Source organism: Plecotus auritus (assembly GCF_963455305.1).
Source record: "Plecotus auritus genome assembly, chromosome: 8".
NCBI classification, from domain to species: Eukaryota; Metazoa; Chordata; class Mammalia; order Chiroptera; family Vespertilionidae; genus Plecotus; species Plecotus auritus.
This window is the reverse complement of record NC_137782.1, coordinates 94,030,725-94,042,853: the sequence shown is the minus strand read 5'-3', so window position 1 is coordinate 94,042,853 and position 12,129 is coordinate 94,030,725. Positions and strand designations below refer to the sequence as shown.

At 38.3% G+C, this 12,129-nt stretch overlaps 1 protein-coding gene across 4 annotated transcripts in view; it reads left to right on the top strand.

Moving 5' to 3' along the window:
- Positions 1-12,129, top strand: part of LOC308256769 (serine/threonine-protein phosphatase 4 regulatory subunit 1-like) — an 81,980-nt gene that overhangs the window by 24,331 nt on the left and 45,520 nt on the right. For all 4 annotated transcript variants that reach the window (XM_080685032.1, XM_080685033.1, XM_080685034.1 and 1 more), the window contains 2 exons: positions 10,562-10,668; positions 11,915-12,057. In XM_080685032.1, the coding sequence (XP_080541158.1) occupies positions 10,562-10,668; positions 11,915-12,057 (250 nt within the window). The remainder of the gene's footprint in view (positions 1-10,561; positions 10,669-11,914; positions 12,058-12,129) is intronic.

The window sequence follows — 12,129 nt, the reverse complement described above, 5'->3', positions numbered from 1 at the left end:
GATATTTTCTTATATTGCTTTCTCAAAGTTTTTTTGTTTTACCTTCCACATTCGGATTGATGGTCCACCTGGAATTGCTTTTTGTGTTTGTGTATAATGCAAGGTAGCATATTTCCATTCATGTGGTATCCAGTGGACCCAGTGCCACTTATTGAAAATGCTACCTGTTATCTGAGCTCTTCATTGCCACCTTTGTCTTAAAGGTGTCAGGTAGAGTAAGTCCGCCCCCCTTGTTCTACATGCACCTGGACTGGGGATCGAACCCACCACCCAGGAATGTGCCCTGACTGGGAATCAAACCTGTGACCTTTCCGTGCATGGGACAATGCTCCAACCAACTGAGCCACACTGGCCAGGGCTAAGAGGTTATTTTCAGACTTTTAGAAATAATTTCACACAGAAAAGTTTCAAGAATAGAAACAATTATTGTATGTCTTTTACTCAGATTCATCTATTGTTAACATTTTGCCACATTTGATTTTTTATTCTCTCTATAGTTTTACTTTTATTTTTGAGAGTAAGTTGTATATACCATGTTGCCTTTCCTCTAAATACTTAATTGTGCATTTTTCTAAGAACAAGGACATTCACCATTCACTTGTATAATCACAGTACAATGATAAAGATGAGGAAATTTAACTTTGACCCAATAATATTGTCTAATATAAAGATTTCAATCAAAATTTTCCAGTTGTCCTAATAAAAATATTTTTTATTGATTTCAGAGAGGAAGGGAGAAGAAGAGGGATAGAAACATCAATGATGAGAGGGAATCATTGACCAACTGCCTCCTGCACACCCCCTACTGGGGACTGAGCCCACAACCCAGGCATGTGCCTTGGCCAGGAATCGAGCCATGACCTTCTGGTTCATAGATCAATACTCAACCACTTAGCCACACTGGTTGGGATATATATATATATAAAATTAGGTTTTCTGTTTGGGTTTTAGGTCCAAAATCCAATCCAGCATCACATATTGCATTTAACTTTTATGTTTCTTTAGTCTCTTTGAATCTCTAATAGTTTTTCAGTCTTTGTTTGCCTTTCATGATATAGTTGACATCTGTGAAGAGTACAGGTAATTTACTTTATAGAATAAACTTACTAAGAGTTTTAAAAATCCTCAATGAAGTCTGAATTTTATATAATGCTTCTTTCACATCTATTGAGATTATCCGATGATTTTTCTTCTTTAATCTCTTTTCTTTAATTTTCTGTAAAACTTCTGTTATTGTGAAATATGACACAGATAATTGGATAAAATATACATGTAAAGTCTAAGGCATTTTTATGAAGCAAGTACCTATGTAGCCATTACTCAAGTCATCCTTAAAGTCTGCCCCCAATTCCTGATCATCACTTCCTCCTGCCCAGCAGTACCCACCATCTGACTTTTATCTTCATCACATCCTTAATTTTCTTTCACTTTTAGCACCTAAATATATACCTTCAGATGATATAATTTTATTTTATTGTTTCTGAACTTGACATATATGAAATCCTGTAGGATATGTTACTTTGTGGTTTTACATATAGTTTGAGTTGCTTCTTTTACAACAGTGTTCTGACATTTTCCCATCTACTGTTGTTTTCTCACTATTATGAACGGTTTTGTGTCTGGGTGCACATTGTAGGCATTTCTGTATACCCAGGAGAGAACTACTGTGTGATGAGCACCCTAACCTACTTTAGTGACAATGCCAGTTTTCCAAAGTGGGTGCATCAGTTTACAGTCCTACCTTTGTCCCACAATTTATCTGCCAGTTGGTAATGCCAGCTTTAAAATTTTCAGCCAATCTGGCAGTGTGGTTGTGTATATATAACAATATCGCATTGTGATTTTAATTTACGTTTTCCTTACTTAGAAGTTTGAACACCTTTTCATATGTTTGTTGGACTTCTATATTTCTTTATTTTTCTTTTTTGTGAAGTGCCTTTTTAAATTTTTTGTTGGGGATGGGGAGATAGATTGTCTGTCTTTTTCCTGTTGATTTGTACAGATTCTTTGTGTATTCTAGATTTCAAACCTTCGTCAGTTCTGTATGGTAACCATCTTCCCTCACCCTGTAGCTTGAGTTTCAGCTCTCCTTGTGGTGTCCTTTTTGTGACCAGAGCTATTCATTTCCATGTAGTTACATTTATCCACATTTTCCTTGACCCTTAGTACATTTTGAAGCTTTTAAAAAATGTCTTCCTTCACCCTAATATCTTAAACATATTCTTTTATATTGCTCTAAAGACTTTAGTTTTTATTCTTTCACATTTAGGCCTATAATCTATCTGATTTTTATTTTGGTTCAGTGTGTGTAAGTGGTGTCCAGCTTCATTTCTGTAATTGTCACAATACCGCTTATCAAAAACACATTCTTTCCCCAGTGTTCTAGGGTGCCTCCTCTGTTATAATCCAGTACCTGTTTATGACAGTTTTTGTCTGGACTGAGTCCTCTTCTAGTGGTCTGTCTCTCCTCAGCCAACACCATACCATCTTGATTACTTTAGATTTGTAGTTAAGTCTTGATATTTGATTGAGTAAGACTTCCCACCTTGTTTTTCTTCTTTGATGTGACTTGTTATTTTTTTTAAAAGTTTTTTTATTGATTTTAGAGAGGGAGGAAGAGAGAAACATCAGTTTGGGAGAGAAACATTGATCGGCTGCCTCCTGCATGCCCTTGCTGGGGATTGAGCCTGAAACCCAACTGGGAATCGCCCTGACTGGGAATCGAATCAGCAACCTTTCAGTGCATGGGATGAAGCTCCAGCCAACTGAGCCACACTGGCCAGGGCATGACTTGTTATTCCCAAGCCTTTGCATTTCCATATGTTTCAAAATAAGCTCATCAGATCCTCATAAAACAAAACAAAACATCTACTAGGATTTTGATTGGGTTTGCATAGAACCTGCAGGTAATTTGGAGACCGTTGCCCTCTTAACAATATGTAGACTTCCAATCCATAAACATGTTATATTTTTCCATTTATTTAGGTTTTCTGAAAACCCTAATAAAAGGTGACCATTTTCTCTGTATAAGTTTTGTGCAGTTATGCTGGTGTATTGTAAAGGAAATCGGAGACATTATATCATTCTATCCAGTGAGACTTAAACCTAATTGCAGTGTTATTATCACACTCAGCCAAATTAGCAGTAATGCCGTCTAGCCCACCAGTCCATGTCCAGTTTTCCCTGGCTGTCTCAAACTGTCTTTTTATGGTTGGTTGGTTTGTATCATGATCCAAATAAGGTCCACACATTTCATTAGGTCGATGTGTCTCTGAAGTCAGTTTTTTGTGTTTTTTTTTACAGTTTTCTCCTTTTGATCTTAAATCTCTTTAAATCTCTAATTGGTTACTCCTCTCATCTTCTCCCTACATCATTTATGTATTGAAGGGGTCACTAGTCTTGTAGAATTTTCCACAGTTTGGATTTGGTGGTCATTATTCTCACAGTGTAATTTAACATGTCCCCTTTTTTTTTCTGTAAACTGAAAATTACATTTGGAGACTTGATTAGATTCTGCTTCAAATCTTGTTTTTCTTATTTATTTAATTTTTTAATTTATATTTTTTCCTTTTTGTTGAATTTATTAGGGTGACACTGGTTAACACAATTATACAGTGTTCAGGTGCACAGTTCTACAACATATCATCTGTACACTGTATTGTATGTTCACCACCCCAAGTCAAGTCTATATCCATCACCATTTACCCCCTCTATACCTTCCTCCACCTTCCTCAGCTCCCCTCCCCCCAGCAATCACACCACTGTTGTCTGTGTCCATGGCTTTTTCTCTTTCTTTTTGTGCTCAATCCCTCCACCGCCCACACACAGCCGCCCCCGCTCTCCGCCCATGACAGCTGTCTACCTCCTCTCTATGAGTCTGTCTCTATTTTGCCTGTTAGTTCATTTTGTTCATTAGATTCCACATATGAGTGAAATCATATGGTACTTGTCTTTCTCTGACTGGCTTATTTCACTTAGCATAATGCTCTCCATCAAGTTTTGTTTGTAAACATTACTTCATATGTTGTTTTATGTACTTATTACAGAACATCAGGAAACAACGTCTGGCTGCCTTACTTTTAGAGATGTTACTATTGAGCCGTGGGCACAGGTGTTGGATGCTTTCATTGTAAAATTCCTCACTAACCTTCTTCTAATGATGTTAGTGGTCTCAAATAATCACTGCTTAGGTCTGTTATTTCATTATGTGTTGGGAAGTGGTAATTTTCTCTCTATTGTCCATGATATCTGTAGTATGGCCCCATTTCCCAACCTGTTATTGCTTATTGTTGCCTTTCCTATTTTTTCCCCCTAGATAATTCTTATCAGAGGATTATTAACTTTATTAGTTATTTCAGAGCATCAAGTTTTGGCTTTGATATTCTCTATCGTATATTTATTTTCTAGTTAAATATTTTCTGCTCTAATCTACATCATTTTCTTCCTTGGAGATTTTTTTGGGGCAATTTAATTGCTGTTCTTTTTTCTTCTTGTGAGGGATGCTTAACTCTTTATTTATTTATTTATTTGCCTTTCTTTTGTAACACCTGAATTTTACATTGTAAGACTGCTATTAAATATAAGTACTTAAGTATTATGTTATTTTCATCCTTAAGTTCTGATATGTCATATTTCATTACTTTTCAGTATAAAGTATTTTAAGTGCCCATAATGATTTTTTCCTTTAACCAGTGAGTTATTTACAAGTGTTGTTTAATTTCTAAATATTTGAGGGTTTTCCAAATATTTTTCTGTTATTTGATTCTTAGTTTAAGTTTTTTGTTTTTTTTATCAGAGAACATACTTTGTATTATTTCTCTTTTTCAAAGTTGTTGCGGGTTTTTTTAATCCTCACTTGAGGATATTTTTTCCCATTGATTTTTTTTTTTTGAGGGTGGGGAGAGTGGAGGAGAAGGCAAGAGGAGGGGGGTGAAAGAGAGAGAGAGAGAAGGAGAGAGAGATAGAGAGAGAGAGAAACATTGATGTGAGAGAGACACATTAATTGGTTGCCTCCTGCACATGTCCCGATGGGGCTGGGGATCAATCCTGCAACTGAGGTATGTACCCTTGACTGGGAATCGAACCCATGACCCTTCTGTTGTTCTAATCACTGAGAAAAACTGGCCAGGGCAAATTTGTTGAGATTTATTTTATGGTTCCACCTGCTCTAATTTGGTCAATGTTCCATGTGCACTTAGAAAGAATGTACATCCCAATGTTTTTGGGTGGAATATCTTATAAAAATATCCATTAGGTCACGCTGGTTGAAAACTGTTCATGTCTTCTATCTTTTTATTTATGTTCTGTCAACTACTGAGAGGAATGTTGGAATCTGCACCTCTGATTATGAACATATCTATTTTTCTTTCAATTCTAACAGTTTTTACTTTGTGTATTTTGAAGCTTTGTTATTGAGTGCATACACTTTGAATATTGCTCTGTTTTCTTGAATAAATTGCTCTCTTTATCACTGTGTAATGTCCCTCTTTATCCCTGGTAATACTCGTTTTTCTGATACTAATATATACAATCCAGCTTGGTTTAGTGTCTGTATGGTGCATTTCTGTCCACTTATTTTTAACCTATCTATGCCTTATATTTAAAGTGTCATTATTATAGTTGGCTGGGTGTTGCTTTTTAAAAAATCCAATTTAATAATTTCTGCCTTTTAGTTTGAATGTTTAGATCATTTACACTTGATGTTACTGTTTATATGGCTTGATTTAAATATATCATCTTGCTATTTGTTTTCTATTTGTCTCACTGTATTCTTCTTGCTGTTTTCCTACCTTTTTGAGAAAAACTAATTTTCAAAAATAATTCCAGTTGATCTCCATGATTGGCTTATTAGTTATACCTTTTCTAAAAAATATTATTGATTGTTTTAGGAATTATAATATACTTCTTTTTAAAAAATATATATTTTTATTGATTTCAGAGAGAAAGGGAGAGGGAGAGATATAAACATCAATGATAAGAGAGGATCATTGATCGGCTGTCTCCTGCATGCCCCACACTGGAGATCGAGCCTGCAACCAAGGCATATGCCCTGACCAGGAATCGAATCATGACCTCCTGGTTCACAAGCTGATGTTCAACCATGGAGCCATGCCAGCTGGCCTATAATATACTTCTTTAACTTATCACAACATATGTTCAGACAAAATTATACCACTTTGCATATAGTGCAAGAAACCGTGTAAGAACCTTACAGCAGTATATTTCTACTTCCTCTCTCCATCTTTTCTGCTGTTGTTTTCCTGCATTTTACTTCTACACATGTCATAAACCCTACACTACCTTGTCCTATGTTTGCTTTAGGAAGTCAATTAAAATGAGAAAAAAATGTTTTTTATCTTTGCCATCATTTTTTTACCATTTTCATACTTTTTATTTCTTTTTGTAAAATACCCATTCCCATCAGGTATCCTTTTGCCTCCAGAACTTTCTTTAACAGTTCCTATTAGTACAAGGCTGCTGGCAGTGAATTCTCACAGCTTCTGTTTGTCTGAAAAAGTCTTCATTTCACTTTCTTTTTTCTCTCTCTCTTTAATAGACTTATTTTGTGAGCAATTTTAGGTTTATAGAAAAATTGAGCAGAATGTACGGAGTTCCTGTAGTCCTTAACTATCCAAGCATGTCTAAACCTAACAGTAGACCTTCAGCATATTAACCACACTTACCTTTTTTGTTGTTGTTAGTCCTCACCCGAGCATATTTTTCCATTGATTTTTAGAGAGAGTGGAAGGGATGGCGAGAGACAGAGAAACATTGGTGTGAGAGAGACATCGATTGGTTGTCTCCCACACGAGCCTGCAACCGAGGTATGTGCCCTTGACTGGAATGGAACCCAGACCCTTCAGTCCATGGGCCGACGCTCTATCCCAGGGGTGGGCAAACTTTTTGACTCGAGGGCCACAATGGGTTTTTAAACTGGACCGGAGGGCCGGAACAAAAGCATGGATGGAGTGTTTGTGTGAACTAATATAAATTCAAAGTAAAGGAGTGGAGGGGAGAGCAAGAGAACCGGATAGAACAGCCGGATCCGGCCCGTGGGCCGTAGTTTGCCCAAGGCTGCTCTATCCACTGAGCCAAACCAGCTGGGGATAACCACACTTATCTTGAAGTCTTAGTCTGAGGTGTTCGACATTTGGACCCCATGTCCTCACCCTTCCTTGGCTCTCTGGAAGCCTGACCCCTGCTCATCCTCAATCTCATCTTTCCAGCGCTCCTCCATGTTCTTCTCTGTCTTAAGGACCTTGTCACTGTTCATCACCCTTGGTGTTCTGGTCTACTTATGTGCGTTGACTGTGAGCTTCTTCAGGCAGGACCTGGAACCTTCTCGTCTCTGTACCCCAAGCTTATTGCCCTGAGTCTGGAGCCAGTTGGGCTGAACTCATGAATGTAACTGCGTGAGTTGGGTGAGGGAAAGAAGGGACAAAGACAGGAAGGCTTACTTCCATGGTTACATTTCCAGGGAACATTGCCATGTAAAGTTAAGCCATCCTCCTTCTTTATAGTTTAAAAAAATCCATGAAAATAATACTTACTTGTTGAAACATTTTGCAATTTTAGGTGTTCAAGAGTGAGAGTTTCCTCTCCTTACTAGTCTTAGATAATGACTGGGAACAGTTCAGTGTGTATTCTTCTAAGTGAGTATATATGTATGTATGTGTGTGTGTATATATATGTATGTATATGTGTATATATGTATATATGTCTTTATGTGTACATGTTTTGCACATATATACATAAATACAATTTGTGTTAAGAAACGGACTCATACCATATGTAAAATTCTTTACCTTGCCTTTTCATTTATTGTAGCCTGACATCTCTTTAATTCAGTGCATATCCACGGCACCTTTAAAAATGGTTGTACAGCCCAGTTGGAGTGCCTCAATTGGTTGAGCATCGTCCTGTGCACTGAAAGGTTGCTGGTTCTATTCCCTGTCAGAGCACATGCCTGGGTTGTGGGTTTGATCCCCCAGTTGGGGCATGTGTGTGAGGCAACTGATTCTCTCACATCGATGTTTCTCTTTCTCCCTCTCTCTAAGCATGTCCTCAGGTGAGAATTTAAAATAGTAATAAAAATAAATAAATAAAAATGGTTGTATAGTATGTCAGTGCATAGATATATCATAATTCATTTAAGCTTCTTTTGATAGACATTTTGATTGCAATTCTTTGCTTATATTGTAATACTGATGGCTGACACCCTCGAGGGCTTATCATGTGCTTAGTACCGTGCTATGAGCTTCTGACGCATAATCTCATTTACTCTTCATGACACTTTTCTGAGGCATGCAAGGTTGTCCTCTCTGCTCTCATCTCATTAGCATTGCTGACAGGGGAAGTATTGAGGCTGATGCTTTTGGACTCTGCTCCTCTTACTCTGACCTCTCCAGGTCACGGCAACATAAAGAAGCCAGATTTTCCAAAGCATTGGTGCCCAAAGCAACAATGGCTTTGTGCCTTTAGCTCCCTCCCATCTGGTCACTGTGGTACATTTGTCCCTGTTCAGGGTTCTTTCTCACTCTTTCCACGCTTCCTTAAGAGGGCAGGTCCCCTGTGACCACTTGAGGCTGGATGCAGATCTGTCTATCTGTGCTATGGCCCTAGAAGCAGATTGGGGATCTTGGTTGCTTGATTTCCCAGGGGAGGCTGACATGAATGTGGTCCAGTGAAATGTAATCAGGGACGTTATAGTGTCTATTTCGACTTTCCCAAACCTCCTGGCTGCCAGATCTCGACCTTTCATCCCAGGAGTGGTATAAGTCTCTCTACAGGCAGGCTGGAGTTGATGGATTTCTTCCTGTAGTATGCAGGCCAAGACTGCCTCTTTGAATTCACATTTCTAGCCTTTTCCTAAAAATCAAGGTGGCTTTTTGGCTTTAGCTAGTTCTCCAGATGAACAGCCAGAAGTGATGTTTGTTGTTCCTGGATAGTCAGGTAGTCAGAGGACAGAGATAGGCAAGCAGGGGCCCCTTTCTATTTGCCAGTCCCTCTTCTCGCTCACCGAGTCCTCCAGGTCACCATAAGCCACTGCTGATTGCACTGAATGTCCCCTCCTCCATGTCTTTGTATAAAATAGCTTTATTGAGGCCTATTTTTCATGCAATAAAATTCACCCACTTAAAGCATCCAGTGAGATGAGTTTGGGTAAATGTACACAGTCATGCAGCCATCACCGTGGTGAAGTTTGAACATTTCCATCACCCCCTTCCTTCCTCACCACCATTGGCCCAGGCAATCTCTGACTTGTTTTTGGATGCTAAGGTTTTTAGAATTTCATATATATGAAATCATGTGGTATGTAGTCTTTTCTGTGTGGCTGCTTTTTCTTACTTAGCAAAATGCATTTGATATTTGTGCCTTTGGTTACCAGTAGTTCAGACCTTTTAATTGCTGAGTCATATTCCATTGTGTGGATAGCCCTTGTTGACAAGCATTGGGAGCTTTCCATTGTGTGGCTATTACAAAAAAATGCTAATATGGACATTTGTGTACAAGTTTTTGTGTGGACATACTTTTTCATTTTATTTGGGTAAATAAATACCCAAGAGAATAATAAATGTACGTTTAACTTTTTGAGAAACTCTCAAATTGTTTTCCAGATCACATGTGCTGTTTTGCATTCTCTCTGACAATGTCAGTGTGTTTCTGTTGCTTTATATCTTTACATCTAGTACCAGTACCAGGTACTCTCACTATTTGAGTTCTTGTAGTGGGTGTAGTGTTACCACATTGTGGCTTTTTTTGGTCTTTGTGTTTTGTTATGTCTTTACCCTTAATTTTGAAATATTTTCAGAAGATCTGCAGGGTAGTGCAGAGAGTTTCCGTATAGCTTTTGCCCAGCGCCCTTTAATGTGCTGGTTCTCAACCAGCGGTGATTTTGCTCCACTGCCCTGGAGACCTTTTTGGTTGTCACATCATGGGGTGAGAATGCTGCTGGCATCTAGTGGATAGAGAGCATTTCAAACAGAGGTGGCCATCAATGTCTCTTTGGGCTCTTCCTTCTGCTTTTATTGGTCACTTAATTCCCTCCCATGTCATGGGGCCTGCCTTCCAAATCTGTCTAGGTCTGAAGAATCAGTCAGAAAAGGAGTAGAGGGTTTCCTTTGTCCCAAGTGGACAGTTTAAACCTTCAGTGACCACCAGATTAGAAGACACGGTCCCATCCCTGTAGGCCAGCCGTGGGCAAACTATGGCCCGCGGGCCGGATCCGGCTGTTCTATCCGGTTCTCTTGCTCTCCCCTCCGCTCCTTTACTTTGAATTTATATTAGTTCACACAAACACTCCATCCATGCTTTTGTTCCGGCCCTCCGGTCCAGTTTAAGAACCCATTGTGGCCCTCGAGTCAAAAAGTTTGCCCACCCCTGTTGTAGGCTGTTGACCCACATTGGAATGATTATCTTTGGACATTCCTGGACACTTCCTCCCCTCTGGATGGAGGTCACACACTTTCCTTTGCTCCCTGGTTGTATGATCTGCCTATAGCCTGCAACCTAGCAGTCAGTGTTGTCCATGTAACTGTTGTATCATTTCTCGTCTCTACAGTCAGATTATTGCCAGAGGGCTACTTGATATCTTCAGGGACTTTGGTAACGATGAAGAAGACTTCTTAACGGTCATGGCAATTGTGGTCAGATTGTCAGAAGATGCAGGTTTGTACAAGGAGTATATACTTTCACATTTTACTTGCTCATTTCCAAGAAATTGTTTATAACCAATGATAGCTAACATAAAAAACTCTGCTTGTTAATCAATAAATTTAAAGCAATGTCTACCCATGAATGGATTTTGCCATGAAGAATGGGTGTCTTTTTTGGCATCAGATGATCCTTATTTTCAGGAAATGAGAATGACTAACGGCTATGAATGCTCTTTGCCCTGGCAGTTAGGCCTTTTGTATTTCACAAGTTCTGCCAGACTATTGGTTGCTAAGAAATAGCCAATCAAAAGAAAGATTATAACAATCCAGTCATTACTTTCCCTCACCTCTGATCTTTGTAGACTAATCTTGATTTTTCTTTCTCTTTCTACCTCCATGATTGCTATCGTGGAAGAAAAGCACACTGCTGTACGGTAGACACTGAGATAAAACCCTCACCTTGAACAGATGAGTCAGGTGACTGAGTAGTGTGTTTGCCAGTACTGACAACTACACGCCCCATTTATAATGACTGGTGAACAGCTTCAGAAAGTTTCAGAAATCTTAGATTTGCTCTAGGTTTTGATCATTTTAACTGAAAATGGAAAAATAAGCCTTCCATATAGTTCCCATATTAGTTTAAAATATTCATAAGACTATGACACAATGCTTTTAAAAAGGCCCAAGTGGATGTTTTGAGTCATTAAATGGATTCTCTTTATAAATGAGTCACCATTTACAGCACTGAAGCAATTATATATTTGTGTTAAATTTAATGTGGTATATTGGCGCTCAAGCTGCTCTTTTGTTTAATGCTTTGCCTTAGAAATAATTGGGATGCGTGGATTGTGGGGGAGTGCATTTATGAAAGAATTATTTATAATGTATACATTCTGGCTGGAATTTAAATAAGCACAACCCATAGGTCTGGCATATATGCCATTAGTTGTAATGGCTTTTGGACGCTGGCCCAGCATGCAGACTTCTTGCACCCTCCTCGATTTATATATTGCTTGTTATAATAGAGTTGTCATTCTCTCTTCTTTTTATGTTTTTATATTGCCATATAGCTTATTAGCTTTTTAAGCCTGTCTGTAGCATAAATACTCTGAATGGGAAATGATTTTTAAACTGCATTTGTCTAATTTTTTTGATAAAGTATTTTAGTAAGAAAAGCTAGAAACTATCAGTATGTACTAAATAAGATGCTTGACGTAGTCTTATATAATTCTTTTCTTTGTTGTTTTTTATTGCTGCAGAGCCCACAGTGCGGACTGAACTGATGGAACAGATTCCTCCTATTGCCATTTTTTTACAAGAAAACAGGTCAAATTTTTCAATGGTGTTCTCTGAATATCTCATACCTATTGTAGTGCGGTACCTCACCGATCGAAACAATCAGGTAAAAATTGTAACCTTAAGATCTCTGTAGCAAATTCTCTTTAGTCTTACTTAACTGATCTTCATCATTCAG